Source organism: Nyctibius grandis, chromosome 6 (genome assembly GCF_013368605.1).
Source record: "Nyctibius grandis isolate bNycGra1 chromosome 6, bNycGra1.pri, whole genome shotgun sequence".
Taxonomy (NCBI): Eukaryota; Metazoa; Chordata; class Aves; order Nyctibiiformes; family Nyctibiidae; genus Nyctibius; species Nyctibius grandis.
Window position 1 is genome coordinate 18,011,789 of NC_090663.1, and position 27,409 is coordinate 18,039,197.

The following is a 27,409-nucleotide window of genomic DNA, read 5'->3' on the forward strand; positions in this document are numbered from 1 at the left end:
CTACTTTTGACATCCCACTGTGTCGCAGAGGCACCCACAAAATAGTCAGGGCAGGCACTCAGAATGAGATTTATTATAACCAAAATTGCATAGCACTCTAACAAACAGTAGGAAACCTCAAGTTGGGCTGTTGGAATACCACACAGCCGAGTTACGAATTCCTAAGTGTTCGCACACGATCCTTTAGCGTGACGACTCGAAATGCGCCATCGCTGACCCACAGAGCGAGGGCTCGATCCCAGGGCAGTTCCCCTGGGGGCTTCCCGCCCCAAGCGGCTGCTCCGAGGGGCACCGACCCGTCGGGGCTGAGCTGCGGCCAGTTCCGCCTGGCCGGGGGCGCCACCTCCCGGTGGCTGCGCGCCTGGCAACGGTCACCTTCGGCGCGCGGAAAGCAAGGAAAGCGCGGGGAAAAACAGGGACAGCGCGGGAAAAAAACAGGGACAGCGCGGGAAAAAACAGGGACAGCGCGGGAAAAAGTCCCCAGCTCAGGCCAGGGCGGGTGCACCTGCACACACACCGATGACCCAGTATTCTGGGGTGAATTTTCCTGATAAAATATAACGACAGTCATTCTCATTGGTCTTTTATTTTCACTTACTGCTTTTTAAAATTTCACTCTGGGATCGTTACTGCTTTCTCCTAGAACCTCATCAACTCTTGCTCGGCAGACATGGCGATACCATACAAGTAAACCACCATCCTATATGGAAAATAATGTGAACTTGTTGTCTTTGCATTTGCAATAAAGCTTTGATTATTTTTCATAAACCACTTACATTTTAATCTTCAATATGCAAATTAAATATACTGTATGCGCACCAGGACTGGTTTTTAAGTCTGTGATAAGCCCGCAAGAGTTGCTGTTTAATCTTCAGCAGCACGTGCGAATACGTGTCTACAGCAAAAACCCACGGCGCACCGAGTCGCCCCCCACTCCTCGCGACGCGAAGCCTCACGCACAAGTCAACAAGCAATCGCCATCCCACGGGCCCTGGAGCACCGGCTGGTAACTGTCCCCACGCTCCGCCCCCCCCCCTCGCCCCCTCCCCTCCGCTCCCTCCCCTCCGCTCCCGCGGGCACCGCCCCGCGCGGCGCCGGCTGATGAGGCCATGAGCGCGCCGGGGGCAGGCGCCGTCACGCCGGCCGGCCTCGGCCCCTGCCGCGCTGCCTGCCTGCCATGCTGCTGCCCTGGGTGCGGAGGGTGGCTGCGCGCCGCCTCAGCCGGGATCTCCCCCTCCTGGCCTGCAGCTGCTCGGCGCAGGGGCCCTCGCCGCGGGGCTACAGCCGCGGGGCGGGCGGGAAGGTGAGCGGGCGGCGGGGGACGCTTCCGCCCCCCGGCCCCTCTCGCTCGGGGTGAACCGGGGCAGGAGGAGGCAGCGTGGGGCGTCCCGCGGGGGCCGCGGTGGGAGCAGGGTGTCCCTTCCTCCTGCTCGGTTCCGCAGCTCACGGCTGAGCGTGCCCGGCGCGGGGCTCTGGGGTCGCCGTCTGCCCCCCAGGGCCAGCCTGGGGCTTCAGCTCGCAAACGTGCGGCGCGTCTGCGGCGGGGCCCTGCCGGGGCCAAGCCGTGCCGGGGCCAAGCCGCCTCCCTGCCCCGGCACCTCGCCGATGAGCTCCAGTCTGGAGTGGTGCAGCTCCCCGCGTTCCCCCTGGACGCGGCTCCAAGGAGATGTGCATTTGCGGGGGGAAGCTCTTTTGTACTTAAAATTGCAGATTGAAAGAGTTTTTCTCTCGACGTGTTAGGCAAAATGTTTATAACTTTAGTTATACAGTATGTAATTTCTTTTTCACACTTAAAAGTAGTTGTTGTAGTTTATCCTGGTTTACCAAAGTGTCGCTCTGTGCATCACATTAGATAAATACGTGAACTGAGGTGAACATATACAGCAGTAGCTACGGTTTGAACAGTGTGCTGCTTGGTCTCTAAATTTCATGTTGTTTATGTTAATGTGCGTCTTTTTTTTAGGGTCTTGTTCTGGGAATCTACTCAAGTGAAAAGGAGGAAGGTGCTGCTCAGTTCACTAGTGCAGGAGATGCTTTCGATAGACTTGTGTCTGGAAAGCTGAGAGAACTTCTGTCTGTGTAAGTGTGTGATAAGCTTCTGAAATGGGTTAAAGTACCTACAAGCACTGACAAGAATGATTCTTTTTTTATCATTATTGGTGTTTGTACCCATACCACTTCTCAGGCTGGTATTTGCTTCTACCAGGCCAAGCAGCTTGGAGGGGAACTCCTGTGGAAAAAAAACAAGCACTGAGGAAACAGATGCAAAATGTTCATGGGGACTGACCTTCTCTGTGAATCAGCACTGAGCCGAGTGTCCCAGTACAGTGCTGAGGAGCACTCTGTGGTTGTGGAGTGAACATAGTACCATAAGATTTATCACCAATAAGGACTTCTTTATTGAAAGAATCTCTTTGTGTCCTAGATGTGGGCCACCTTTGAAGAAAGGCAAAACACGCATATTCCATGGTTTGCATCAGGTATGAACTTTGGATTTTAGTGTGCATATTGATTAATGTGTGAGGTTTGCCCTTACATCTTACTTTAAGCTGAGTTCACTGCTGTGCTTGTATAAAATGCTCTGCTCTTCTTCGCCCCTCTCAATAAAAAGTGTGGTGCTTATTTAAACGTCCTGTTCTGCAGTCCCCGTGTTTGCATGGCCTTTTGCACAGTCCTCTGCTCCCTCCACTCTGCTGTAAATTGAGAAGATGTAAACAAGTCTGCTCCAAAGGTGGTGTGCTCTGAGTCACTGCTTACTGAATGAGCTGAAGCACAACAGTTTTGGATCAGACTTCTGCTGTGCCTCCTGTGTTCAGGAGGAGCAAGTGCATGAGTGTGTATTGGTATGTGCGAAGACCTTCCAGACATGACAGTTCTAATACAAGGTAGTCCCGTTGCAGGCTTTAATGAGAGGTTTTAAAGTCATGTGCTTGAAACCTCTCAAAACAAGACGTGGGACTGTTCTTCAGGCAGGACTTTTGTCTGCACAGATGTGATATATCACAAGGGTACAAGATGGAGATTCATCTGTTTAAAGTTAGGTTTTGGTGCCATTTGAGAAGCCCTAATACATCTAATGCACCTACATGGAGCTGGCAAATATGGTACAGTCTGTGCCCTTCTGGAGTAGTAGCTAGAGGCTAGGCAGACATGTAATACACCGCTAGGTATCCCTGTATAAGTAACTGAAGCTTACATTAGGGCTATTTAGATGATTTTAAATAAATCAATTTGTAGTGAGCATTGCCTACCATGTATAAATTCCTGTGTGGAGACCCCAGACAGGTGACATTGAACTCAGTGGAAAAGCTCTCAGAAACTTCATGGAAGCTGAGTCCTCTGAGGGTCCCATTACTTCATCCTGTATGCAGAACTGGGAAAAGTAGCAAATCTCTGCAAGAGAAGAGAGTAGAATTTGGCCTTATACCTCTTCTAAGTGTGTAAAATAACAATAACTAAACAAATGTTAACGTGAATCACTGAACTGGAAAGCTAACACTAGTTTAAGCATCTTCTGGACTAAAACACTTTACTATGCTGTAGCAGTTTGAAAGCTGGTTGTTGGAGTCTGACAGAGCACCTTTTTGTGATGGAAGGGAAAGCCTAATCAGAGCAATGGGAAATATGTTCACATAGAAAACCTTGAGTTTTATACAAATTTGACTTAATTCTTGAAAATGCTTCTTTAATCTTTGTTTCTTCCTTTTTGCCTTCCACTTACAGCTTATAAGGCAAGCATTTAGTCTGCTGTCCTACATTGCTTTCCTGAGTTCTGGAGCTGTGTACCTCTGTGCAGCTTTGGTTTATTACATAGCAAATCATGCCGGCTCAGCCTTTGAAGTGATTTTATTTCCTTGAACATAGTACTGTGCCAAAAAAGGTTACACTTCTCCAGCAGAATTCTGGCCTTTGTGGCAGCTGGAAAGCTGGATCTGCTTTCAAAGGACTCTTAGACTTGCCCTTAGAAGTATCAAGTTTGCTATGTGTTGAGCATAAAGCCCAGTCTGCTCCAATAAACATAATTAATGATTAACTGGACAACAGAACAACTGGTTGCATGCCTGTGGCAAACGATTGGGAACGCAAGACAGTGACACCATACTGGCACTCTTAATGCAGAAATGTGCATAGCATAGAGAAAGTACTGAATGTATTGAAATGCTGTGCTTGGTTTGATTTGGAAAGTAAGGGTCTTTTTAACAACTCTGCTCTGGCTGTAATGAGGAATGTGAATCCATTTGTGTGTCGGCTTCATCTAGGACTTTCCGAGTGTGGTTGTAGTTGGCTTGGGTAAGAAGAATGCTGGAGTAAATGACCAGGAAAACTGGAATGAAGGCAAAGAAAATATTCGTGCAGCTGTTGCAGGTTAACTATTTTTAAATTTTCTTAAGCATTTTGTCTATAAAACTATTGCAGTGGTGCAGCATGTTCCACTTTTTAAAGTGCAAAACCTACTGCATGGTTTGGTAAATGCATTTACCTGTCACTGATATTCGTGAAGTTTTTCCTTAGCGAGGAAGAAGTTATAGAGCATGTGCATCAATGTGCAGACAGGTAACTCCAGTTATTTATACCAAATAACTTCCCTAAACAGTGTGGTATTGAAAAGGCACTTGTTTGATTCTCTCAGGTTTCAAAATAGTAGTAATTACTAATTCACTTTATGCTCACACTGTACTTAAGTATGCACATACTTTTGCCACTCAGCTTGTAACAGAGATACTTGTGTTATAAACTGATACCTTTCACAACATCAGTAGTATGATTCAGTACGTTATCTGTCGTAGGCAGAGGAGGCCTCTCTGTCTTAATCAAGGACGACCGCTGCATCTAAATGTGTATAAAACAAGGACAAAGAGAGTTCTCACCACAGAGTTAATAATCTGAGACTGGAGGTCAGTCACACATGTATGACAGCTGTATGTCCAAAGTATGAGCCCGTGTTGTCTCACCAGCTGCCAAAACATTGTTAAATTATTTGGGTACAAAATAGAGTTTATGGTATATATAATTATTTTATTTACAAAAGTGTATATAAACTCATTTGGACGAAAAAAGCAGTCATATATTCTTAGCAAAAAATTCAATTACAGCAAATTTCTGATACCTGTAGATAGTCATAATCCATAGCACTCCAGAATGACAGAGCTTTTCTTTGATATAGAGTGAACTTAAAGGAATCAGAACTGTGGACTTTCCTTTTTATTCTTGTGAAATGTCTTAATCATTACAATTTATCAAGTGATATTTTTAGTCAAAATTTGTCAGTATATGGTCATTAGCATTTTATTTATTCTACTGCATGCTCTTTTTAACTGATTTACTTATAAACTCAGATATCTTGAGTTAAAATTATTTTTCCCTTAAAATGTCATATTGATCACCTCAGATACCTGTTTTGTGCAATACTCGGCCTACTAGTTCTGTACTGTATTTTTCAGTTGGTTGTAGACAGATCCAAGATCTGGAGATCCCTTATGTTGAAGTAGACCCCTGTGGAGATGCTCAAGCGGCTGCAGAAGGCGCTGTCCTTGGATTGCACGAATATAACGAGCTGAAGCAAAAAAAGAAACCTGTAGTTACTCCTCAGCTTCACGAAAGGTGATGGCAAAAGGAAAGCTAGCCTGTTTATTTATCTGTTTGTTTGTTTATTTGTAAAACTGTGTGCATGCTTGTGCATGAGAAAAACATAAACCTGAAAGAGTAGGGCTAGCAGCAATATCCCTCGTAACTCCACCTACTCCTTTGAATTTCCTGAAGTATTTTACATCTCATGTATATTTATAGAGTTTGCTCCGTGTGTTTTGTTAGTATGCCACGTTCTGAGGTTAAGAGTAAATAAATGCTCCTTCATAGAAAAGAAGTCCCAGAATAAAAACAAAAGTAAAAAATTACTTGAAGCATAGTTGTGACGTGAAAGGACTTTTGTTGGTATTGCATGCCAGAATTGTGGAGTGGAGGTACTTCAAACTCCATAAATGCAAAAATCCTTTTGAGAATCAGGAAATGCTAACTGACACCAGACCGTGCCATGATGGATATGTTTCACATAGTTCACTTGTGTTTTCATTCACAGAATATAATGCAACAAGAGAGACGCTTGGGTGCTTCTGGCCTCTAAATAGACATCGCTGTTACTTGAGAGCAAAAAGTAGTATCAGAGCTTTTGGTTCCAGGACGAAGTTTTATTAATCCCCTGTTACTCTATCAGAGGGGACTTTGGACCTTCCATATAAGATATTCTGTCACTCAGAGGAGAGGTATTTCCTCTATGTACTTTATACAGGAACAAGTCTTTCCTTATGAGGAAGTTAGTGAAGTAAAATAAAACCCTCTCAATTTAACCACGTCTTGATAAGCTACATGCAACACTCTTCCCATTTTGTAACGCAGCAGATAGTTTGGGAGCCAATTATATTTTAGTAAATAAACATTTCTTGAAAACATAGATGGTCCTATGAGCACTTATGACGTGAAGCAATTTTTGTATATAATAAATAAGGTTGGAAAGGACCTCTGGAGGTCATCTAGTCCAGCTCCAATTTGGATTAGGGATAACTTGGAAGTTAAAGACAACTTTAAAGCTCGATCAGGTTGACCAGGCCTTTGTGTAGTCCAGTTTTGAATACCTCCTGAGACAGAAATCCCACAGCCTCACTGGGCCATCTGTTCTAGTGCTTGACTATACTCATGGTGAATTTTTTTTCCTTTATGTCCTATTGCAGTTTCCCTTGTTGAATCTTGAGCCCATTGTCTCTTACCCTCTTACTGTGCAGCTCTGAGATGTGTCTGTCTTCATCTTCTCTATAAACCCTATTTAAAGGTAGAGGAAAGACTGCAATTAGATCTTTTCTTAATTTTTCTTCTCTAGATGAAACAAACCCAGTTCTCTTAGCTTCTCCTCATATGCCATGTGCTCCAGCTCCCTGCCCCTCTTAGGGGCCCTCCTTTGGACTTTCCCCAGTTTATCAGTATTTGTTTTGTATTCAGGAATTCTAAAGTGGATGTAGCCAGATGCAGCATCACAAATGCCAAGGAGGTAAATAATTATTTCCCTTAACACGCTGGCTGTGCTGCAGTCCAACCTGGTACACGGCTGGCCTTTGTCACTGCAGTAATGCGCTGCTTACTCCTGTTCAGCTTGTCCACCAGAATCCCCTGGTTCTTCTCTGCACCTTTCCTTTCTGCCTAGTCAGTGTCCAGCCTGACTATTGCATAGAGCTGTTCTGTCCTGGGTACAGGACTTTATGCCAGTCTTTGTTAAACTTCTCAGTGTTCCCTTTGGTGCACTCCTCCAGCTTGTCAAGGCCTCTATGAATGGTGGCCCTACCCTCCCCATTTCAGCGGCTCCCTGCAATGCGATGCTGTCCATGAACTTCTGAGGGTACATTTCATTGTCCAAGTTGTTGATGAAAGTATCAGCCCCAGTATCAACCCTGGAGGAACACCACACATAACTAACTGCCAGCTAGATCGTTCAACTGTTGTCTCCTATCTTCTGAGCCCAACAGTTCTTCCAGTTTTTCACCCATTTTGTAGTCTACCCCTCCAGTTCATGTTTTCTCAATTTGCCTAAGAGGATTCTACATGAGAACCTTGCTAAAGCCAAGATAAATGACATCCACTGTGGTCCTCTGTGCCAGCCCTCTCATCATAAAAGTCAAGTTGGTCAGGCATGATTTGTCCCTAATATCTATAATGACTGTTCCCAGTGACCATCTTGTCCTTCATATACCTGGAAATGGCTTCCAAGATGAGTTTCTCCATGAACCTTTAGGGCATTAGTCTAGAATAAATGGTTTGTAGTTCCCTATATCCTCCTTGCCATTCTTAAAGATGAGGACTTGCCCTTTTCCAATAATCAGAGACCACATCCAGTTACCATGACCTTTCAAACTGAAAGAGACCATGCAATGATGCCAGCCAACTCCCTCGGCACCCTCAGATATACCCTGCCTGCTACCAAGGACTTGTGTATGTCTGGCTTGCTTAGACAGTGTACTAGGTCTATCTTCCTCTGCCATGGGTAGTACCTTTCTTGCCCAAACTCTGTTACTAAGCACAAAGAACTGGGGAATCTGGAAGCCGACCTTAATCATTAAGACTGATGCAAAGCAGGCACTGAGAACTTGAGTCTTCTCAGTGTTCACTAGATTGCCTGCCCCGTTTAGCAATGGGACAGCAGTATCCCTGACTTTCCTTTTGCTGATGATGTACATGTTGAAGTCCTCTTGTGGCCTTTCCCACTTCTTGCCAGTTTTCAGTGTCAGCTGAGATTTGGCTTCTTAATTCCATCCCTCCATATCCAGGCAATATTTCTATATTCCTCCTGGATTCCTTCTTCACTGTGTTGCTCTTCTGAGAGGCAGAATCCAGCTTAATGCCCTGCTTTGTGATATCTTTTAAAGCAAGTAAGCCTTTCGGTTCTCTCTTGGTAAAATGAAAGGTTTTGTACCAGCAGTGTTGTAAAGTAACCAGAGAGACATCCCCATTTCCTACGCAGGCAGCTCTTCAAACGTTTGCTCTGTCATTCATTAGCGAAATGCGTTGAGTGCACTGTGAAACAAGATCCAGATTCCTCTCGTAACACATAATCATATTTTGTAAAGTAAAAAACAGAATTGGAGGCTTTATATGTTAAATAAAAACTTTCAGGGCTGTTATAATTAATGTGATTACAAATATTGGAAAGGGTATTAAACCTTGTGCTTATGGATTTAGCCAATCCCTGACTAGTAAGGATTAGGACAAGACCTAATGTATTAGACAGACAATTTTACATCTGTCTGCTTGAGGATTCTTCTAGCTTTCTTTGAAGCATTTGGCACTGACTAGAACCAGAGATGAGCTACTAGACTAGATGCACCTTGGATTATCATCCTAAATTCCTCTTCGTAAGATTACTGTGACATTCTTAATTGCCCCAAATCAATGATACTGCATTTTCAAACAGGCAAGAACAGATGGGTGCTGAAAACATCTTAGTTTAGCAAATGTTTATGATCCTGATTATTGTATGGTGTTGTTTAGTGCTGAAAGTGAAGCCTGGCAAAAAGGTGTTCTCTACGCTGAGGGTCAGAACCTCGCTCGGTACCTTATGGAGGCTCCAGCTAATTATGTAACTCCAATCAAATTTGCTGAACATATTGAACAGAAGCTCAGAAGTTTCAGCAACGTGAAGGTCCATATAAGGTAAATTCCACTGAAATGACTCCTCTGTAGGGTAAGATACCTTCCACGGTATTCAAATAGGCAGTGTGCTCTCATTTTGCACTCTGCTACTTCAAATGACAAAAGCTGGGGAAGTGTTTGGCAAGAAGGTGTGAGAGGTGCCCAGGCTGCAAGCTACTCTCGGTATTAGAAGGTGAGCTGCTAGTTAGTAGAGTAAGCAAGATACTGTGACACAGTAAAATAATGAACTGTCAATTAGTCATGCAGTCAATTACTGCTTAATTGACAGATGTGCTGTGAAAGAGGAAGCCTGATGAAGACTCAGTGAATAGAGGGCAAATACTAGGTACCTTTTTTCTAATACCTTTTCTTCCCAAGTGGGTTTGATACATACCTTTGCTATTGCTGTTCTTGTTGGGGCTTTTTTTAACTTTTAAAAACGTTGAGATGGAGTTGTAAAAGCCCTTGCAGTTGAATTTGCACAGCTAATGCTTCTTGCCTTGGCATTTCTAGTGACTGCACTTCAGTGGAAACAGGCTAACTGGTTGTGCAAGTGTTGGAGGCTGTTTTGTTGAAAAACAAAAGATTGAGGGAAATCAACTTTGCCTCTAGTTAACCATCTTGATAGCAAAAAGCTAAACAGTGACCTGCTGCAATGTTGTTACTCCATATGCCTTCAGAAACTACAGCCTGATGGGCAAGTGAAAGTTTAATGTTTCTGATGCAGGAAGTGTTGACAAGTTGTTGTTTGTTTTGTTGTTTTGTTTGGTATTTTTTAAACAGAAAACAAAAACCAAGCAGCAAATTTGAGGCACTGTTTTTCTGTTTCACAGAAAAAAAAGTAATAATGGTTGGATTTAAGTGACTGTTTCCAAAATAACTAACTAAAATGGAATTAATAGTTTGTGTACAAACCTTCAAGAATTGTGATCTCTTAAAAAAAAAACAAACTCACCTTAGCCAAAGCGTCCACTGACCAAAAAAAAAAAATACATATTTCTGTTCCAGACCAGAGTCTTGGATAGCAGCACAACAGATGGGAGCATTCCTGAGTGTTGCTAAGGGTTCGGCTGAACCTCCCATCTTTCTGGAGATTAACTATTTAGGTGGAGCTAATACAAATGACTCCCCATTGGTATTTGTAGGAAAAGGAGTTACATTTGACAGGTATGTATGCTAATATTTTAATGACTATGGGGGGGAAAATGCCTTCCTGCTCTTCATGTTCAATGGGGAGAGGCTTTTTCTTTGCTCAACATTACCTTTCAATGACATTCCAGTGAACTTGCGCTATATAGTAGACTGTGCTGCCTTTTATGGGGAGAAGACAAGCTTGAGTGGTTGGACAAAGTAGGAATTGATATGCCCTCCTCTTGTAAGGGGAAAGTGGAAATTCTGGGGGAAAAACCCAAAGAACTTGCTCTTTTTCTTTGGCCCAAGCAACCCTCCGGTTGAAGGATTTACATGTTTAGAACTGCAGTCTGTCACTGGACATATAGATCAGGGAAAGAGAAACTAGTTCATTCTTTGCAGCAGTTCCTTGTAACTTTTTCATGTCACTGCTGAAAAGTTTACCAGTCTATTCCCCTTCCAGATGCTGATTTTACCAAGTGTACTATTTTGTTCTTGTTTTGTGCTTTTTTGCTATTATGAAGACCATTGAGTAGTCTGCTGCAGATTACCTGGATTTTTATGGCGTCCTAACTATGGGGAAATAATTCAGGGACATATTTTATCTGAAATGAAAACCCAGATACCTTGCTTTCAGTATGCTTGTTAGGGTGTTGCAGGAATATTTGAAAACACATTTACTGATACTTGGTGCTAAAACATACTGATGGACAGAATATTATCAATATATGCAACTTCAAACTCCTACATGTTGGATGATATTTGTTGTGTTTATTCCAGCGGTGGCATTTCACTGAAACTATCATCGGGTATGGATGCGATGAGAGCAGATATGGGAGGGGCAGCAACGGTCTGTTCAGCCATTGTGACAGCAGCAGCTTTAAATCTACCTCTTAACATAATTGGTAAGTACGTTTGTGTCAGAATCCAAAAATCTTGATTTTACAGTATTTCTTTTTGACAAAGTAATTTTCTAGTATCAGCACTGGTAATGGTCTTACAGAAATGCCATGGACTTCTGCATACTTATTTGTCTCACCTTCTCTTCCATTTTTACTTGCTTATCAAAAATTACCAGCTTTGCTTGAATAAAATATTTCAACACTGAATTAAAATTTTGAAGGCATGATTTTTAGATCTTAGGTAAGAAATGATTGTCAATAAACTTATTTTCAACAATTTGTTTGAAGTTCTGATCCTTCATTACAAGAAGGAATGTGGATATCTGTAAAAGCGATTAAAAATGAAAAGCACTTAGCTGAACTACCTCCATGAGTGTTTGCCACAGCTGAACAGGAAGAGGGATCAGCTTTTGTTTCCTTAGGTGAATATCTCAGCAGAAATCTAAAACAAACAAAAAAACCCCAGTCTGCTGATACGATTTTAAAGTATTTTTCTGCACAAATGTTGCACAGCTAAAATTAAATGAGCTGATTCAGGAACCGTGGCAAAACGAGCTGCTAATGACATGTAATCCATTCTAGAATAAGTTTGAGAATGACAACCTTCACTTTCAGGAAACGAGTATTTTTAGTCACTTTTATGCTTCAGCCAGGAGAGGGCAGCGAAACACGCATCCTCACGACGTGCCTTCCTGAAAAGTATGTGATAGGAAGGGCTGCAGCAGTGGATCAAAAGTCTGTGTACATAATCCCCCTGACAAGTTGGGGGTCCACAATTCACTTATTCCTTGTGCCAGGAGCAGGTTTCCCCTAGGAATGGTGGAGCGCCTTTCATCCCATTATCCCATTTATAGCTGGAGTTTTGACGCTGACCCTCTTTTTTGCTCATCTCTATTTGCTCTTTTTATGGTTGGAGTTCTATGGCGAGTCCTTGGACCCCTCTTGACATTACACAACGCTTATTTACAATGAGCAGAGCTTGAATGGCTCAGAATGTTACTTTGAGAAGTTTTTAATTTCAGAAAGAAAGAAATCCCTTTATGTGCAACTAATTATTTATATATGGAAGACATAAGATGATATTTGTTGCTCCTCTGATCTCACTTGTCTGGGTGTAAAGTAGAAGTAAATCCTGGTGGTAAAATGGTGTAGGTGGGAGAATGTGGTGGTGCATCATGCAGGGAAATTTCCCTGATTGAAAACTGGACCGTGTGTCTTCCGGTAACCAGGAGAATTTGGATTTTGAGCATAAACTCAAGATGAGAATAGTACTGTTTTCTTAAGAAGGTGTTTGGGTTTTTTCTAAGTGTTTTTTCTACATCTTTTCTGAGAAAGAAACTAGTAATGCACTTTGCTTTTCCTCTCTGAGGTTTGGCACCCCTCTGTGAAAATATGCCCAGTGGTAAGGCAAACAAGCCGGGGGATGTCGTTAGAGCCAAGAACGGAAAAACAATACAGGTATGCATGTGAAACTTGGATTTTGAATACTTTTAGTGAATTGGTTTAATCAGTCAAGTTATGACTGCAGTCAGAGTATGTGTTTTAAAAGACCCTTTAAAAAGATAAGCAGTGCAAATGTACTTTTTTAAAAAATGTAAGCAGCATGTTATTAATTAGAAATTGCTATCATAGGATTCTTTCAAAGAGAAATATAGATTGAAGAGATTAGACACGTTTTATAAATTGTTAGGGAAAGCTGAAAAGTATGGTCACTTACTGAACATGCTAGAAAATCTTGTTTTAGCAAAAGAGGACAATGCTCATAAATGTAGGTTCTCAGTCAGAATGAATAACATATGAGTTGCTTCCAGCAAGACCCTTCAGGACACTTCCCTGCTATCTGGAGTAAGACATAAGAGTATTAGTTTCCTGCTGACATAACCAAGGTCTTTACCCTGGCAAGCTGCTCTGTACAATCAGCACTCTGAGTCATAGGGGCTGTCGCTTCAAAGGAGCTTGCCAAATCTGTGCACAAAATACATATTTCATGTTGAATCCAAACTGTTCCATACTCATCTCATAGATTAAATGGTACTGAAAGTCATTGTGCTGTAGACCACTGATTTTGTGCAGAAGAGGCTTAATCAATATTTCTTTCTGTCTGGATTTCTGTGATTCTGCCACTTTTGACTCATTGAAGGTTCTCCTCCCAAAACTGAGTTCAGTCACCCTCTGCTTTGAGGGAGAAGACTGGGCACACATTTGCCTACCAAGAAGAAATTTGCAAGAAAGTGCTAGTAGCTCAGAGCATGTCATGCAATTCACCTTGCAGAATTCACCTTGCAGAATTCATCGTGAATTTTCCCTGAAAGGGGAAAGGAGCAAAGGGGCTATTGATGTTTTCTTTAGCGGGGGGAAAAAGTTTCAAGATCCAAAGAGAAAGCAGTAAAACAAGGAACTGTTTCCAGGCATACATCTGTCCTGCTTTGTGGCACCTTCTCCTCCTTTGCAGTTTCCATTGGCCAGATCTCTGCGCTTGCTCAGAAACGGCCCTGGGATCCCTGGGGCTTTGCTGGGAATGGTAACCAGGCCCCTGCACTCCACTGGGGCACCTCTCCAGCCTCCTGGCTCTTCTGAGGACCCAGCAGCACAGAGGCCCAGCATGCAGAGGAGCTTGCAGTGCTGAAAGATGACTTGACCTCAGCTACAGATATGCTTTTATTTTATAAACAGAACTGTGTATCAATACTATCTTTTTTCTTTTTTTTTTTTTAGTTTATTTTGAGTAAATTTTGATTACCTGAAGTTCCTAGGGCCTGTGACAGTGCATTCACAATCTGACAGCTATTTAAGATAATATGTAAGAAATATGTCAGTGAAAGGGATGTTTTCAGTTGTTCACCTGTTTTTACTGATTTTTGCATCTGAAGGTAGATAACACAGATGCAGAAGGAAGACTGCTGTTAGCTGATGCTCTCTGTTACGCCCACAATTTTAATGCAAGGGCTATTGTGAATGCTGCAACATTAACAGGTAAGCAGTCTCCCTTCCCTGCTCATTTTGCAAGTCAGTCCTTTGTTACTCTCATAAATTGGGCTGTGGATTAGTTGCACTCAGCCAACCTGAGTCTGAAAACAACTGAGATGATTTTACATGTTGTAGGACAACAGCTAGCACAGTTTATGCTCTAACAACTTGTACAGCTGCACCGTATCTCTAGGACGGGGGAGGGTATTGGCATGCACAGCACACACTCAGCCACATAGATGAAGTTAGGCTGGCCCAGCTGAGCTGGAACTCAGAAGAGTGGGAAAACCTACGCAGACTTTGATGTTTCTGCACAATGTTTCCTAGTGCTTCCATTTCTGAGTGCAGCCCTCCCAGCTCCTGGGGTTGTGTGATGGAGATACTGATATGGTTGTGGAAGAATCCTCCCAGGTCCATATGGCGCTGGCCATGCTGGAGCCAAAATGTTTTCTTGGTGAACGGCTTCCTGAGTGCCTGAGCTCTGACCTAGCCAGCACCAGTTGTTCTTCCATTATGTGAGCTAGCTCAGGTCTCCATGATTCTAGATAATAGCACTGGAGAGTCATTATCATCTTCCCAAGAAATTGTTTGACTAAAGTATCTCTTATATGCAGTTTGCATACTTTCAGGTGTGATAAAAAGTGCTTTAATTGTTTCGTTTCTACAGTTCTATATGAATGAGGTTATAATTTTTAATTCAAAACCAGCATTGTGTATGCATCTCATGAACTGCAGTAACAGGCTGTCATGGGTGAAGTGACTGTAGCTGAAATGAGAGCAAACATGGAAGAGTAGTTCAGACAGGAGTCCACTGTGTTGCTTAATGAATATGCTAAGCAAAATAATTATATTTCTATATATTCTCCACTAGTGCTTTAAATTATGTTCCATCAGTTTTGCCAGTTCAAATGCTGTGGAAAATTTCAATAGACAGAAGGGAAGCCGATTTTAAGATCGTTGGCTTGTATAAAAGTATTCCCATATAAAGAGCATGATAGAAGAAGTTTAATCCCACTATAAATTATTCTGTGTTTGGGATCCTTGGGCAACAAGCAGGAAGGAGGAGAGCTCCTGTCGAAATTTCTTTGACATATCATTTTGTTAAACTACTTTTTTCTTCTTTTTTTTTAATCTCACTGAGGATTGAGCGTTGGCATTAGAGAAGCAGTTCTGTGGCGTCAAATAAATATGTATGTAATCCCTCTGGTTTAGTCATGGTTTAGTATTTTGATAAGGATTATTTTCATTGAAAGTAAATTCACATAGGCTGTGCAAAAATCTATGCAAGTGAAATTCACAAAATAGAAAGTATCGGCTTGAAAATTGTAGAGGTCTATACATTGGAAAAAGTCCACTCACTTACTTATATTTTCTATATGGAAACTATAAAATTTAGTTTTTCTTTTTTGAGAAGACATTTATTGCTGAATGCATTATATTAGAAATATTGTTAAGAAACACCAAGCTGAAAACAGAAAATCTAGTTTCATGAGATACGGAATTCAGTTTTTATGAATTCTTGTCCTATTAGATTATATAAATGTTTTAACAATGTTTAAACTTTTAAAAATGCAAGTGTACTAAAATCTTTAGTTTTTGCAGACTTTAGAAATTCCTGATAATGGGAATTAAAAATGGAAAGTTCTGTGAGGAGTCAGGATGCAGAGGAATAGCTCAGGTCCACCTTTGCCTTTGTTGTATAAGCTTGAAGGTGTGTTTTTGTAGGTGCCATGGATGTTGCATTGGGGTCTGCTGCGACTGGAGTGTTCACAAACTCATCTTGGCTTTGGACTCACCTTTATGAGGTAGGCCATCTGCATTACTATTAAATCATAATAAAAATTCAGTAATAGCTATTGTTATCGAAAATTTAGTGCATTACTGAAAGTCTTTATGCAAATCTAAAAGGTATGTTATGACATCTTGAAATCTCGTAGAAGTGGTGTTAGTACCATATTTAATTGAAAATAATTAATATTGACTATTAATTACTAGCTCTTTAGTGAGGTTTAGTATCACAGCAAACAGCAGGCACATCATCTCAAGGATCTGCATCTTCTGATAACTTACTGCATATGCTTAAGCTCTGGACTACTGACAGTAATTAGTTGGTGTTAAAAAGATAATTGATCTTGCTTAACAACACTGAGACACAAATTCAGAGAGGCCTCATGAGGGACTGAAGTGCGATAGCTAAAGGAAGGCTCTGAAGGGAAGGATTTGCGTTGTCGGAAAAAAAAAAAGCAGTCTTGAGATTTTGCCTTTTGACTAACACTGAAGTACCTAAAAAGTAGGATTCAGTGTTTTGTTTTGCAGTGCATTTCCATATACCTAATATTATATTGGGCTGAAGATTTTTAGACTGATCAAAGCTAAACAAAAATAAGCATGCATGATACCAGGGCTTATAAATGCAGTTTTTAACATTAAAAAAAAATAAAATATTTCACAGAATCACAAAATCAATCAGGTTGGAAGAGACCTCTGGGATCATTGAGTCCAACCATTGCCCTGACACCACCATGTCAACTAGACCATGGCACTAAGTGCCATGTCCAGTCTTTTCTTAAACACATCCAGAGATGGTGACTTCACGTCCCTGGGCAGCCCGTTCCAATGTCTAATGACCCTTTCTGAGAAGAAACTATCACTGTTTCTTTTTCAGGCCAGCATTTTGACAGGGGACAGAGTTTGGAGAATGCCTCTTTTTGAACATTACACAAAACAAGTAACAGACTGTCCTCTTGCAGATCTGAGTAACATTGGAAAGTACAGCAGGTAAGATGTACCAATATCTTTCATGTGCCCCTTTCAGTGTGTTTTAAGGTTTGTGCTGTTGGTGTTGCTTTAGAAACAATACAATTTTTCTGCTTCCCACAGAGCTGGAGGAGCATGCACAGCTGCTGCATTCCTGAAGGAATTTGTGACTGCCTCTCACTGGGCTCACTTAGATATAGCTGGTGTGATGTCAAATAAGGATGAGGTGCCCTATCTTCGAAAAGGCATGGCAGGGCGGCCTACAAGAACACTAGTAGAGTTTGCGGCTCGATTAAGTCAAGACACTCGCAATACCAAATAAAATAATTATTCTATAATCATCCACTCCGCCTTAAGAAAAAATTCTTAAAAAGTATTATTCATAAATGAATGCCTCAAGCATTTTTTCACTATGGCAATGAACTACAAATGCGTTTTATAAATCATTACTTGGGTAAGAATATCTCACCTGTGAGATTTGTCATCCTATATTATGCAATTTAAAATAAAAAAATATTGTTTGAACTATTGATATATTTAGTACCAAAACACGGTGATGGAAAACATCTGAACTCCTATTTTATATGTAAAGTAAGCAGAATTATTGCAAACAATACATCTCTTATTTGGGTGTGTGTTTTGATTGAGAGAGATCAGGGAGATCATAGCTCTGCCTCAGTTTTGGGTGAATCATAGGCAGTGTGAAAGGTAAGGTAACCCTGCTTATAAAATGACATTCTAACATTTCCCTTAGAACTAGAACTGCTGTTGGTGTGTATTGAGGTGGAAATGATGCACCCTCAGACTTCTTAGGCTGTTGCAATTAGTGTGATTAGCATGGCTTCAGCACTAAATTATGTAGTGAGTCTTAGACAAGTGCCAATAGCAGTGTATCTTGGAACTGTTTTACAAAAACTAATGAACGCAAGTTAGTGTCTGGTGCGTGTTGGGGGGGAGCCTGACACCATCTCCCGTGATTTCTGTCATCCTGCTGTTTCCCCCCTTCCCTGGGGGGAGGCTGTCAGGCTGCAAGCAGGCACAGTATTCCCAGAATCAGGTCAAACGGACTTAATGCTTACAACGTGGGGTGAGGGTTTTTGTGAGAATTTGGGGGATCCAGGCCCCGAGGGGAGGGTTTTTTGGTTTAGGGTGGGTTTTTTGTTAAATGCTGCTGTGTAACAAGCAGTGCTGAACTGGTGCTTACCCAGGCGGGAGTCGGGGAGGCGCGGGAGGGCAGGGGCTGAAGAAGGCGGGTCCCGCTTTGCTTTCTCTGCTTCTCTTCACTGTTTGACGCGGGGGGCGATACCCAGCAACCCGGGCTGCCCCAGCGTGAGGCGGCGGTATCGGCCCGCGGGAGGCGGACGGGCGGCCCCAGCGTGAGGCGGACGGGCGGCCCCAGCGTGAGGCGGACGGGCGGCCCCAGCGTGAGGCGGACGGGCGGCCCCAGCGTGAGGCGGACGGGCGCCCCGCGGCGGCAGCGCTGAGGCGCAGGGGGCGGGGCGCTGTCGGGGGGCGGGGCTCGCCTTGGGTTCCCGCCTCTCCGCGCATGCGCGGCTGCCGCTCACCCCGCCGTGGCGCGCCATGGCGGGCGCGCTGAGCGCCATGTTCGGCAGCCAGCCGGCGGGGCCGCCGCCGCCGCCGGGGCCTCCCGGGGGGCCCGGCCCGGCCGGCCTCATCCCGCCCCCGACGGGGCCGCGCAATCCTAACAACACGCTCGTGGACGAGCTGGAAGCGTCCTTTGAGGTGTGTGGGCCGGGGTGGAGGAGGCCGCGGGCGGGCGGGCGCTGCCCTCGCCGGCCCCCCGCGGCCCTCTTACCTGCGCGCTTCCCTCTCTCGCAGGCCTGCTTCGCCTCGCTGGTGAGCCAGGACTACGTGAACGGCACGGACCAGGAGGAGATCCGCACCGGTGAGGCCCCGGGGAGCCGGGCAGGGCCATCGCCGCGGTGCCCAGCGCCCCCCGCCTCACACTCGCCGGGCCGGGGTGACCCCTCGGCGGCTGCGGGGCGCGGCCGAGGTGCTGCAGCTCGGCTCGGCTGCACAAAAGCCCTCGATACGCCACGGTTTTATTCTGCAGGCCTGAAATGCCCAGGGGCACGGCTGGGGTTGCAAGTCTACGGCGAACTTCCCCTAAAGGTTTATGTGAAGTTTTGCAGGTGCCTTCGGGCTTCGCCGGGGGTGTGGGTGCCTTTGGCATTTGGGACCAAAAGAGGTTTAAAAACTGTTTCAGGGTCTTTGAACGGTGACGCTGGTGTAACTCGGGGTTGCTCGCCCCTTACCAGGTGAAACCCTGTTCACAGCAGTGGGAGGCTCACACGGAAACCCACCCGGGAATGATCGGGGTCTTGTGGAAGAGTCTTCGAGTGCCAGCTGGCTTCTGGGGTTGTGTGGGATTATATTAACGTGCAATGAAATAGTGGTTCAAAACGTAGGAAGCTGATGTGGTGCATTATGAAGCAGTAATAAAAGGTGGGAAAGGAACGCCCAGATCGCTTAGGAGCAATGCTTTCAGACTTGTGTGACAGGCACCTCTGTGGGAGATCTGGTTAATACCCAACCGGTATAGCCAGGAAGTTAAAAAATGGCCCTTGGCCACTGTTTGGAAGTGTACTTTTCCCTGAAAAGTTTTCGAAGTTTCACCCTCGAGCACCGTTTTGAAAACAGCATAAATGCTTTTTAAAACTCCTTTCTGGATATTGGGTCGTATTCATATGCTGGAATGGGACAGCTTTTATTATCAGAACAGTAGTGCATGATATATGAAGGCAGAACATTCTCCTAAATACGCCCATATTTTAGGACCTTACATTGAGCTTGTTGCTTGGGCGTGCAGTGAAGTGCTTCCTTTATTCAACTAAGTTCCACAAATTATCACTGTATCGTTGTCAAAAATGTAATAAAACTTGGGAAAAAGAGTTATTGTCTTGCACCTTTAAGAAGTTTGCAAAGCAGAGTTTTATACAGAGACTTAATGCACATCCCGGTTTTATAAATGTCATTTTAGTAAATCTGAATATTGTCTTTCTAGAAAGTACTGTGAGAAGTGTTTTCAATAGCATGTAGACAACTACCAGCATCAGCCTGGTAACTTCTTTTTTGGAATCTGTTTTTTCTGTTCTGTTATTTTATGTTTAGGTGTTGATCAGTGCATTCAGAAGTTTCTGGATGTTGCAAGACAAACTGAATGCTTTTTTCTACAAAAAAGACTGCAGCTATCAGTCCAGAAACCAGAGCAAGTCATTAAAGAGGTATGTTTAAATTAATTTACCTGTGTTGTGCTAGATCAGATAAGCTGTGTACCGGTACAGTTAATCACCGTGTTGATGTTGATTTTGGGTTTCTCAACATGATGCTGTATCTTAAGTTGACATAGCTCTCACCATGAACCTGGATGCCTGCTGCTCTGTGGAGTATTGGAACACAGGCGATAGTTTCATTGGAAGAAACAAACAAGTTAGGTAAATTTTTGTGGAAGTAATGATCTCTGAAATAGGTGACCTAGGGGAACAGAACTAGTGCTTTCCCTCCGTTTCATTAGATGGTTTTCCATTACTAGAATCCCTATAAGGTCAGCTTGAAAACTCAAGCTAAAACATTACATGCTTTTTATGTGAGGTGGTTATTCTTATGAATACTGTCTATTTACTAATACACATTTTTTCATCCATAGGATGTTTCAGAATTAAGAAATGAATTGCAGAGAAAAGAAGCATTAATTCAGAAGCATTTGGGTAAACTGCGACACTGGCAACAGGTCCTGGAAGATATCAGTGTACAGCACAAAAAGCCTGCAGAAATGCCTCAAGGTCCGTTAGCTTACCTCGAACAAGCATCTGCTAATATTCCTGCTCCAATGAAGCAAACATGATCTTTGATTTTACATATCTGAGTATTTCCAACAATGCAAAGCAGCAGTGTTCTTTTTACTTTGTATGCTTTTTGTATAATGTAATTTGTACTACAAATATAAATAGTTACGTGAAATAAATTTTCTTTTTTTTTTTTCCAAAAATAGGGATTTGTTTTATATTTCAATGGAAAATATGCAGAGTTGCTATTCAGGGTGCTTTGGGGTAGAAGTGTGTTTTCTGGAATGCATCTTGTTCTTTAATGCATCTTGTTCTTTCTAGGTAGGGTGGCCCCAGCTTCCCCCTTCTTTCACAGAATCACAGAATCACAGAATGTTAGGGATTGGAAGGGACCTCGAAGGATCATCTAGTCCAATCCCCCTGCCGGGGCAGGATTGCCTAGACTATATCACACAGGAACGTGTCCAGGCGGGTTTTGAATGTCTCCAGAGAAGGAGACTCCACAACCTCTCTGGGCAGCCTGTTCCAGTGTTCGGTCACCCTCACCGTAAAGAAGTTTTTCCTCATATTTAAGTGGAACCTCCTGTGTTCCAGCTTGCACCCATTGCCCCTTGTCCTGTCAAGGGATGTCACTGAGAAGAGCCTGGCTCCATCCTCATGACACTTGCCCTTTACATATTTATAAACATTAATGAGGTCACCCCTCAGTCTCCTCTTCTCTAAGCTAAAGAGACCCAGCTCCCTCAGCCTCTCCTCATAAGGGAGATGCTCCACTCCCTTAATCATCTTCGTGGCTCTGCGCTGGACTCTCTCTAGCAGTTCCCTGTCCTTCTTGAACTGAGGGGCCCAGAACTGGACACAATATTCCAGATGCGGCCTCACCAGGGCAGAGTAGAGGGGGAGGAGAACCTCTCTCGACCTGCTAACCACACCCCTTCTAATACACCCCAGGATGCCATTGGCCTTCTTGGCCACAAGGGCACACTGCTGGCTCATGGTCATCCTGTTGTCCACTAGGACCCCCAGGTCCCTTTCCCCTATGCTGCTCTCCAACAGGTCTGCCCCCAACTTGTACTGGTACATGGGGTTGTTCTTGCCCAGATGCAGGACTCTACACTTGCCCTTGTTATATTTCATTAAATTTCTCCCCGCCCAACTCTCCAGCCTGTCCAGGTCTCTCTGAATGGCTGCGCAGCCTTCCGGTGTGTCAGCCACTCCTCCCAGTTTTGCATCATCAGCGAACTTGCTGACAGTGCACTCTATTCCCTCATCCAAGTCATTAATGAATATATTGAATAGTACTGGTCCCAGTACCGACCCTTGAGGGACTCCGCTAGACACAGGCCTCCAACTGGACTCTGTCCCATTGACCACCACTCTCTGGCTTCTTTCCTTCAGCCAGTTCACAATCCACCTCACTACCCGATCATCCAGACCACACTTCCTCAGTGTAGCTGTGAGGATGCTGTGGGAGACCGTGTCAAACGCTTTACTGAAATCGAGATAAAATCGATCTTTACCAGTATGATGAAAATGCTTGCAAAGATTACTGTTTGGTTTTACTGGAATATTTAAATATTTTGTGATCCAGTAATTATCCATAAGTACCACTGTAGAAGCACCCTTAGAACTGTCTCTATCTAGGTCAGATCAAGAGTGTACTTTTGAAGTGAATTGTCCATCTCCACTGGACTTTTGCTCACCTCATGAAGGGCTCTCGGGATATATAAATTTGATTCTTATAGGATGAAATGAAACAGCAAAATGCGTCCCTTTGGGGGGGTATGTCATGCAGGCCCAATGTTACTGGTGTTCTGTCTGTCAGGCTACTGTAGAGATGGTGCAAAATAATGACCACTCATTGTGGATGTTGGGTCATCAGCACTGTCCAGTCTACAGAATTAGCTTCTGCTGGGGTGCACTATTCAGTAACCTAAATGTAGCCAAAAAAAGGATTTTGGAGGTACAAATAGCAAAGGACTCCTGTCTCTACTACAAGGCAATAAGCTTAATTCATCCATACAGCCAGGAAAGCCACTTTCTAGGGACACCATTTTGGGGACAGAGTTAATTAATTACAATATTGTAAACCTGGAAATGAGAATTAGTAATCATCTATTAAACTGCCTGGTGTGCTTTTAAAAGTTTTTGGGGCAGAGTGTATGAAAACTCTAATGAAAAACTTAGCCCTATACATTTCTGATCTTCTCACAGATAGCAAGGCACTCCTCAGTGTTACTGTACACTATTTCATCCCCTTCTTGATTGCATGTATAAAAAGTGTCTTTTTGCCAATCTGACGCCAAAGTCTCCTTCCAAACCAAGCAGTTCACCTTGGAAAAAATGTGAAACAGCTAGGATGAAAGTATTGGCCTGTGGAACTCTGCATTCTGCTCCTGCCACCTTTTCAGCAGGGGTGAGGTGCAGTGGCTGTTCTGTAGTAACTGCTTGCATCTGTTCGTACAGTTCTTGCTGGCTGTTTGATATAAGAGGAGGTTAGGCTGGAGGTGTGCCTCTTCGCGCATGAAAAATTTGTACGTAGCTAGGCTCGGCTGGTTGAAATCAAATGAGGATTCAGATCTTACAGCAGTTGAAGATGAACTATCTTAAAACACTAGGCTGCTTTCACATTTGTTGTTGAATTACCTGAGGGTTCATTTCTTCATGGGTGTCTTTCCTCCCAGTAATGAGTCAGCTAGCATGATCTGATACGTGTAGTCATTCGTCCACTTTGCGTTTCGGTGGGCATAACAATATTGAGATAAAATGTAGAAGTATGCAGTTCCCATAAATCTGGAACTCGGTGTATCAGTCTGACTCACACTTCAGCATAACATAGCACTAATTTTGCAAAACCTGGAAATAGGTGATTTGCAAGCAAGTTTTAATGTTCATACTTACATATTATCCTAATTTATCCGGCTGATTGTTACAAGTATTGAAGTGCAACAGGAATATTATATTGCAATGCTGACTATACAAAACAGTTTATTAAGCAAACCAGAAAGTATTTCACAGAATCACAGAATCAATCAGGTTGGAAGAGACCTCTGGGATCATCCAAGTCCAACCATTGCCCTGACACCACCATGTCAACTAGACCATGGCACCAAGTGCCATGTCCAGTCTTTTCTTAAACACATCCAGAGATGGTGACTCCACCACCTCCCTGGGCAGCCCGTTCCAATGTCTAATAACCCTTTCTGAAAATAAATTCTTCCTAATGTCCAACCTGAACCTCCCCTGGCGAAGCTTAAGGCTGTGTCCTCTTGTCCTATCGCTAGTTGCCCGGGAGAAGAGGCCAACTCCCACTTCTCTACAACCTGCCTTCAGGTAGTTGTAGACTGCAATAAGGTCACCTCTGAGCCTCCTCTTCTCCAAGCTAAACAACCCCAGCTCCCTCAGCCGTTCCTCGTAGGTCAGACCCTCCAGACCCTTCACCAGCTTGGTCGCCCTCCTCTGGACTCGCTCCAACACCTCAACATCTTTCTTGAAGTGCGGGGCCCAGAACTGGACACAGTATTCAAGGTGCGGCCTCACCAGTGCCGAGTACAGAGGGACAATCACTTCCCTAGACCGGCTGGCTACACTATTCCTAATAGAGGCCAGGATGCCATTGGCCTTCTTGGCCACCTGGCCACACTGCTGGCTTGTGTTTAGCCAGCTGTCGATCAGCACCCCCAGGTCTCTTTCCGCCGGGCTGCTTTCTAACCACTCTTCCCCCAGCCTGTAGCGCTGCAGGGGGTTGTTGTGGCCGAAGTGTAAGACCCGGCACTTGTTGAACCTCATGCCGTTGGTCTCGGCCCATCTATCTAACCTGTCCAGATCCCTCTGTAGGGCCTTCCCAGCCTCCAGCAGATCGACACTCCCACCCAGCTTGGTGTCATCTGCAAATTTGCTGAGGGTGCACTCAATCCCTACGTCTAGATCATCTATAAAGACATTGAACAGCACCGGCCCCAGAACTGAGCCCTGGGGAACACCGCTAGTGACCGGCCGCCAGTTGGACTTTGCCCCATTCACCACCACTCACAGCCCGTTTTTAACCCATTGAAGAGTCCACCCATCCAAGCCCCGGTCAGCCAGTTTGTCTAGGAGGATGCTGTGGGAGACAATGTCGAATGCCTTACTGAAGTCTAGATAGACTACATCCACAGCCCTGCCCTCAGCTACTAAGCGGGTCACTTTGTCATAGAAGGAGACCAGGTTGGTCAAGCAGGACCTGCCTTTCATGAATCCGTGTTGGCTGGCCCCAATGCCCCGATTGTCCTGCATGTGCCGTGTAATGGCACTCAGGATGATCTGTTCCACCACTTTGCCTGGCACCGAGGTCAGGCTGACAGGCCTATAGTTCCCTGGATCATCCTTCCGACCCTTCTTGTAGATGGGCATTACATTTGCTAATTTCCAGTCAGCTGGAACTTCTCCAGTTAACCAGGACTGCTGGTAGATAATAGAGACTGGTTTGGCAAGTTCATTTGCCAGTTCCTTCATTACTCTGGGGTGAATCCCATCCGGGCCCATAGCCTTGTGGGTGTCCAACTGGCACAGCAGGTCACTAACCGTCTCCTCCTGGATTACGGGGGGCTCACACAGCCCCCCGCCCCTAACTTCAGGCTCTGGGGGCCGAGTCTTCTGAGGACAATCGGTCTTGACATTAAAGACCGAGGCAAAGAAGGCATTGAGCACCTCTGCCTTTTCCTCATCCCCTGACACTACACTACCCTCCTCATTCAGCAAGTGGTGGAGGCTCTCCTTGACCCTCCTTTTGCTATTGATGTATTTGTAGAAACTTTTTTTATCTTTGACTGTAGCAGCCAAATCAAGCTCTAATTGAGCTTTGGCCCTTCTAATCTTCTCCCTACATGACCTGGCAACATCCCTATAGACCTCCCAAGTTACCTGACCCTTCTTCCACAGCAAGTAGGCTCTCTTTTTTTCCTTAAGTTCTAGCCTAAGTTTTCTGCTTAACCAGGCCGGACTTTTTCCCCGACAGCTTGTCTTCCTACACACTGGGACAGCCTGCTCCTGAATATTTAGCAGTTCTTTTTAAAACACGTCCAGCCTTCCTGGACTCCTTTGCCCTTCAGGACCGACTCCCAAGGGACTCTGTCTACCAACCTCTTAGACTAAAGTCTGCCCAGCAGAAATCTAAGGCAGAAGTTCTGCTCTTGCTCCTCCTTACTTCCCCCACTATCGAGAACTCTTAACATTTCATGGTCACTATTCCAAGACGGCCACTGACACTCACATCACATTTCTAAACCAGCCTGCTATAAATATGCTATTCTTGGAGGTATACTGCATGCTGTACAGCTTAAAATAAAATAATAAATAAAAATAAACCTATTAAAAACTTTTAAAATCACATTACTATATGCAGAAATAATTTTAAACAGCTGATGAATCAAATGGATAAACGTACAGAAGTAAGATCTTTTTTCAGCTGGAGCCAGATTGACAGGACGTATGAGAGACCAATTTGCATATTTAATGTAATTGTGGAGTGGTACAGTCTCTTGATTAAAAAGTCTCTTCACATAACAGTATCCAAATTTTGTGTTTTCTTAATTTTTTACAGAGGTGGTTAAAAAAATGCATTTTTCTGAAATCCATGCTTGTAACTCCATAGTAATTAGATGTAAGAGAGTGCAGTTGTTCCTAATTATTTACTTGGAAATTACATCTGGTTTTTTTTCCTGTATCATATATTGGATTATCATTCCCTAAAAGAAGACAGGAACAGCTTTCCTAGTAATTCTGAGAAGTATGGAAATAGTTTGCTTTAAAATGAAAAATATTTAGTAAACCATTCTTGATGCTGAGGGTCTTGGTTTTGGTCATCTTTGGTTGGTGGTGGTTCATTGCCATGTGTCCTGTGCAAACAAATGCAAAGCATTAGCATCACTTACTTATTTACAATCTTATCAATATTTAATACTTTTTTCCTGGAAAAACTCATCATCCTATGAATGGATCTGTGCTTGCATGAACTGGATGAGGCCAAAAGGTGCCAGCTACAATTTCTAGCAGGATCTGTGCTAGCCAGGTAACTGGGCTAACAGCACTGGTAGTAACACAAAGGAAAGCATGAAGGAGAGCTAAATAGCTATGGAGAAATGTTTGAACATTAATTCTTGACTTGACATCTCAAAAAATAAAAAAAGGATGCTTCAAGAATATGAAGTCTTGAAAAGCAGAAAATGGCAGCTGCAATTCATTCTTAAAAATAGGAAATACAATTTATGCATTAAAAATGTTGGGTAAAAGTTTTATTTGGAATGGAAAGATTTATCTGAATATTGACTGGCTTTTATAATCAATCCTATTATATAGTCCCTGATTTTTCAGCATTCAGGATGCTTTTTTAACATTTATATTAATTTTGGTTAGCTTATAGTAGCAAATATGACTTCACTTATGATTGACTGATGTAAAAGAGTAGCAGCCAAGCTACCCTCAGTCTCCCTGTACTTTTCCCTTTAACGTACAAATCTGATTTGCCTTGGCAGTCATCTGGCATGACAGAGAATGCTTTTATCTTTAAGATGTAGGAATCACCAAACTGGATCCAAGCCCATGTCCCAGGTTATTGTCTTTGGCAGCAGTCAGCACCATCTGCCTTCAAGGAAAGAACTCTCCAGCACACAGTTTACAGGATAACTCATCTCCCCT

General features: G+C 43.6%; 3 protein-coding genes and 1 long non-coding RNA gene across 9 annotated transcripts in view; 2 read left to right on the forward strand and 2 right to left on the reverse strand.

The window, feature by feature from the left end:
- Nucleotides 1–1,103: 1,103 nt before the first annotated feature.
- LAP3 (leucine aminopeptidase 3) lies at nt 1,104–17,453 on the forward strand. Of its 2 annotated transcripts, none has more exons than XM_068403127.1 (13): nt 1,104–1,303; nt 1,964–2,079; nt 2,426–2,480; nt 4,260–4,365; nt 5,442–5,601; nt 9,031–9,192; nt 10,180–10,338; nt 11,083–11,207; nt 12,574–12,662; nt 14,075–14,177; nt 15,313–15,361; nt 15,897–15,976; nt 16,837–16,927. In XM_068403127.1, the coding sequence occupies exons 1-12, from the start codon at nt 1,178–1,180 to the stop codon at nt 15,973–15,975; spliced, it is 1,329 nt and encodes a 442-aa protein (XP_068259228.1). In that variant the 5' UTR covers nt 1,104–1,177; the 3' UTR covers nt 15,976; nt 16,837–16,927. The 2 variants fall into 2 exon arrangements, with proteins under 2 accessions (XP_068259228.1, XP_068259227.1); XM_068403126.1 differs by lacking the exon at nt 15,313–15,361 and adding an exon at nt 17,052–17,453 and having other exon boundaries at nt 1,105–1,303; nt 16,837–16,949.
- On the reverse strand, nt 2,356–5,634 carry LOC137664731 (uncharacterized). Of its 2 annotated transcripts, XR_011048376.1 has the most exons (4): nt 5,394–5,634; nt 4,743–4,830; nt 3,252–3,393; nt 2,356–2,693 (listed from the first exon to the last, which is right to left on the reverse strand). It is a non-coding gene; the product is annotated as an uncharacterized lncRNA (long non-coding RNA). The 2 variants fall into 2 exon arrangements; XR_011048375.1 differs by having other exon boundaries at nt 2,356–3,393.
- A 1,056-nt stretch (nt 17,454–18,509) lies between the features above and the next one.
- Nucleotides 18,510–20,937, forward strand: MED28 (mediator complex subunit 28). Its single transcript, XM_068403614.1, has 4 exons — nt 18,510–18,671; nt 18,768–18,834; nt 20,061–20,173; nt 20,596–20,937. Exons 1-4 carry the CDS (start codon nt 18,510–18,512, stop codon nt 20,791–20,793), a joined length of 540 nt encoding a protein of 179 aa, XP_068259715.1. The 3' UTR covers nt 20,794–20,937.
- Nucleotides 20,938–25,117: 4,180 nt separating this feature from the next.
- The window catches only part of FAM184B (family with sequence similarity 184 member B), a 45,166-nt gene continuing 42,874 nt past the window's right edge, over nt 25,118–27,409 (reverse strand). For 2 of the 4 annotated variants that reach the window (XM_068404137.1, XM_068404136.1), the window contains exon 12: nt 25,118–26,610. In XM_068404137.1, the coding sequence (XP_068260238.1) occupies nt 26,520–26,610 (91 nt within the window). In that variant the 3' untranslated portion in view covers nt 25,118–26,519. The remainder of the gene's footprint in view (nt 26,611–27,409) is intronic. The other 2 variants (XM_068404138.1, XM_068404139.1) reach the window with 2 other exon arrangements.

Bases quoted from the DNA above. Each gene is read 5' to 3' on its own strand.
- LAP3 (XM_068403126.1), top strand. From the start codon at position 1,178: ATGCTGCTGCCCTGGGTGCGGAGGGTGGCTGCGCGCCGCCTCAGCCGG. The intron at 2,481-4,259 runs GTATGAACTTTG...GGCTTCATCTAG, and splicing joins TATTCCATGGTTTGCATCAG to GACTTTCCGAGTGTGGTTGT. The intron at 12,663-14,074 runs GTATGCATGTGA...TTGCATCTGAAG, and splicing joins AGAACGGAAAAACAATACAG to GTAGATAACACAGATGCAGA.
- MED28 (XM_068403614.1), top strand. From the start codon at position 18,510: ATGGCGGGCGCGCTGAGCGCCATGTTCGGCAGCCAGCCGGCGGGGCCG. The intron at 18,672-18,767 runs GTGTGTGGGCCG...CCTCTCTCGCAG, and splicing joins AGCTGGAAGCGTCCTTTGAG to GCCTGCTTCGCCTCGCTGGT. The intron at 20,174-20,595 runs GTATGTTTAAAT...TTTCATCCATAG, and splicing joins CAGAGCAAGTCATTAAAGAG to GATGTTTCAGAATTAAGAAA.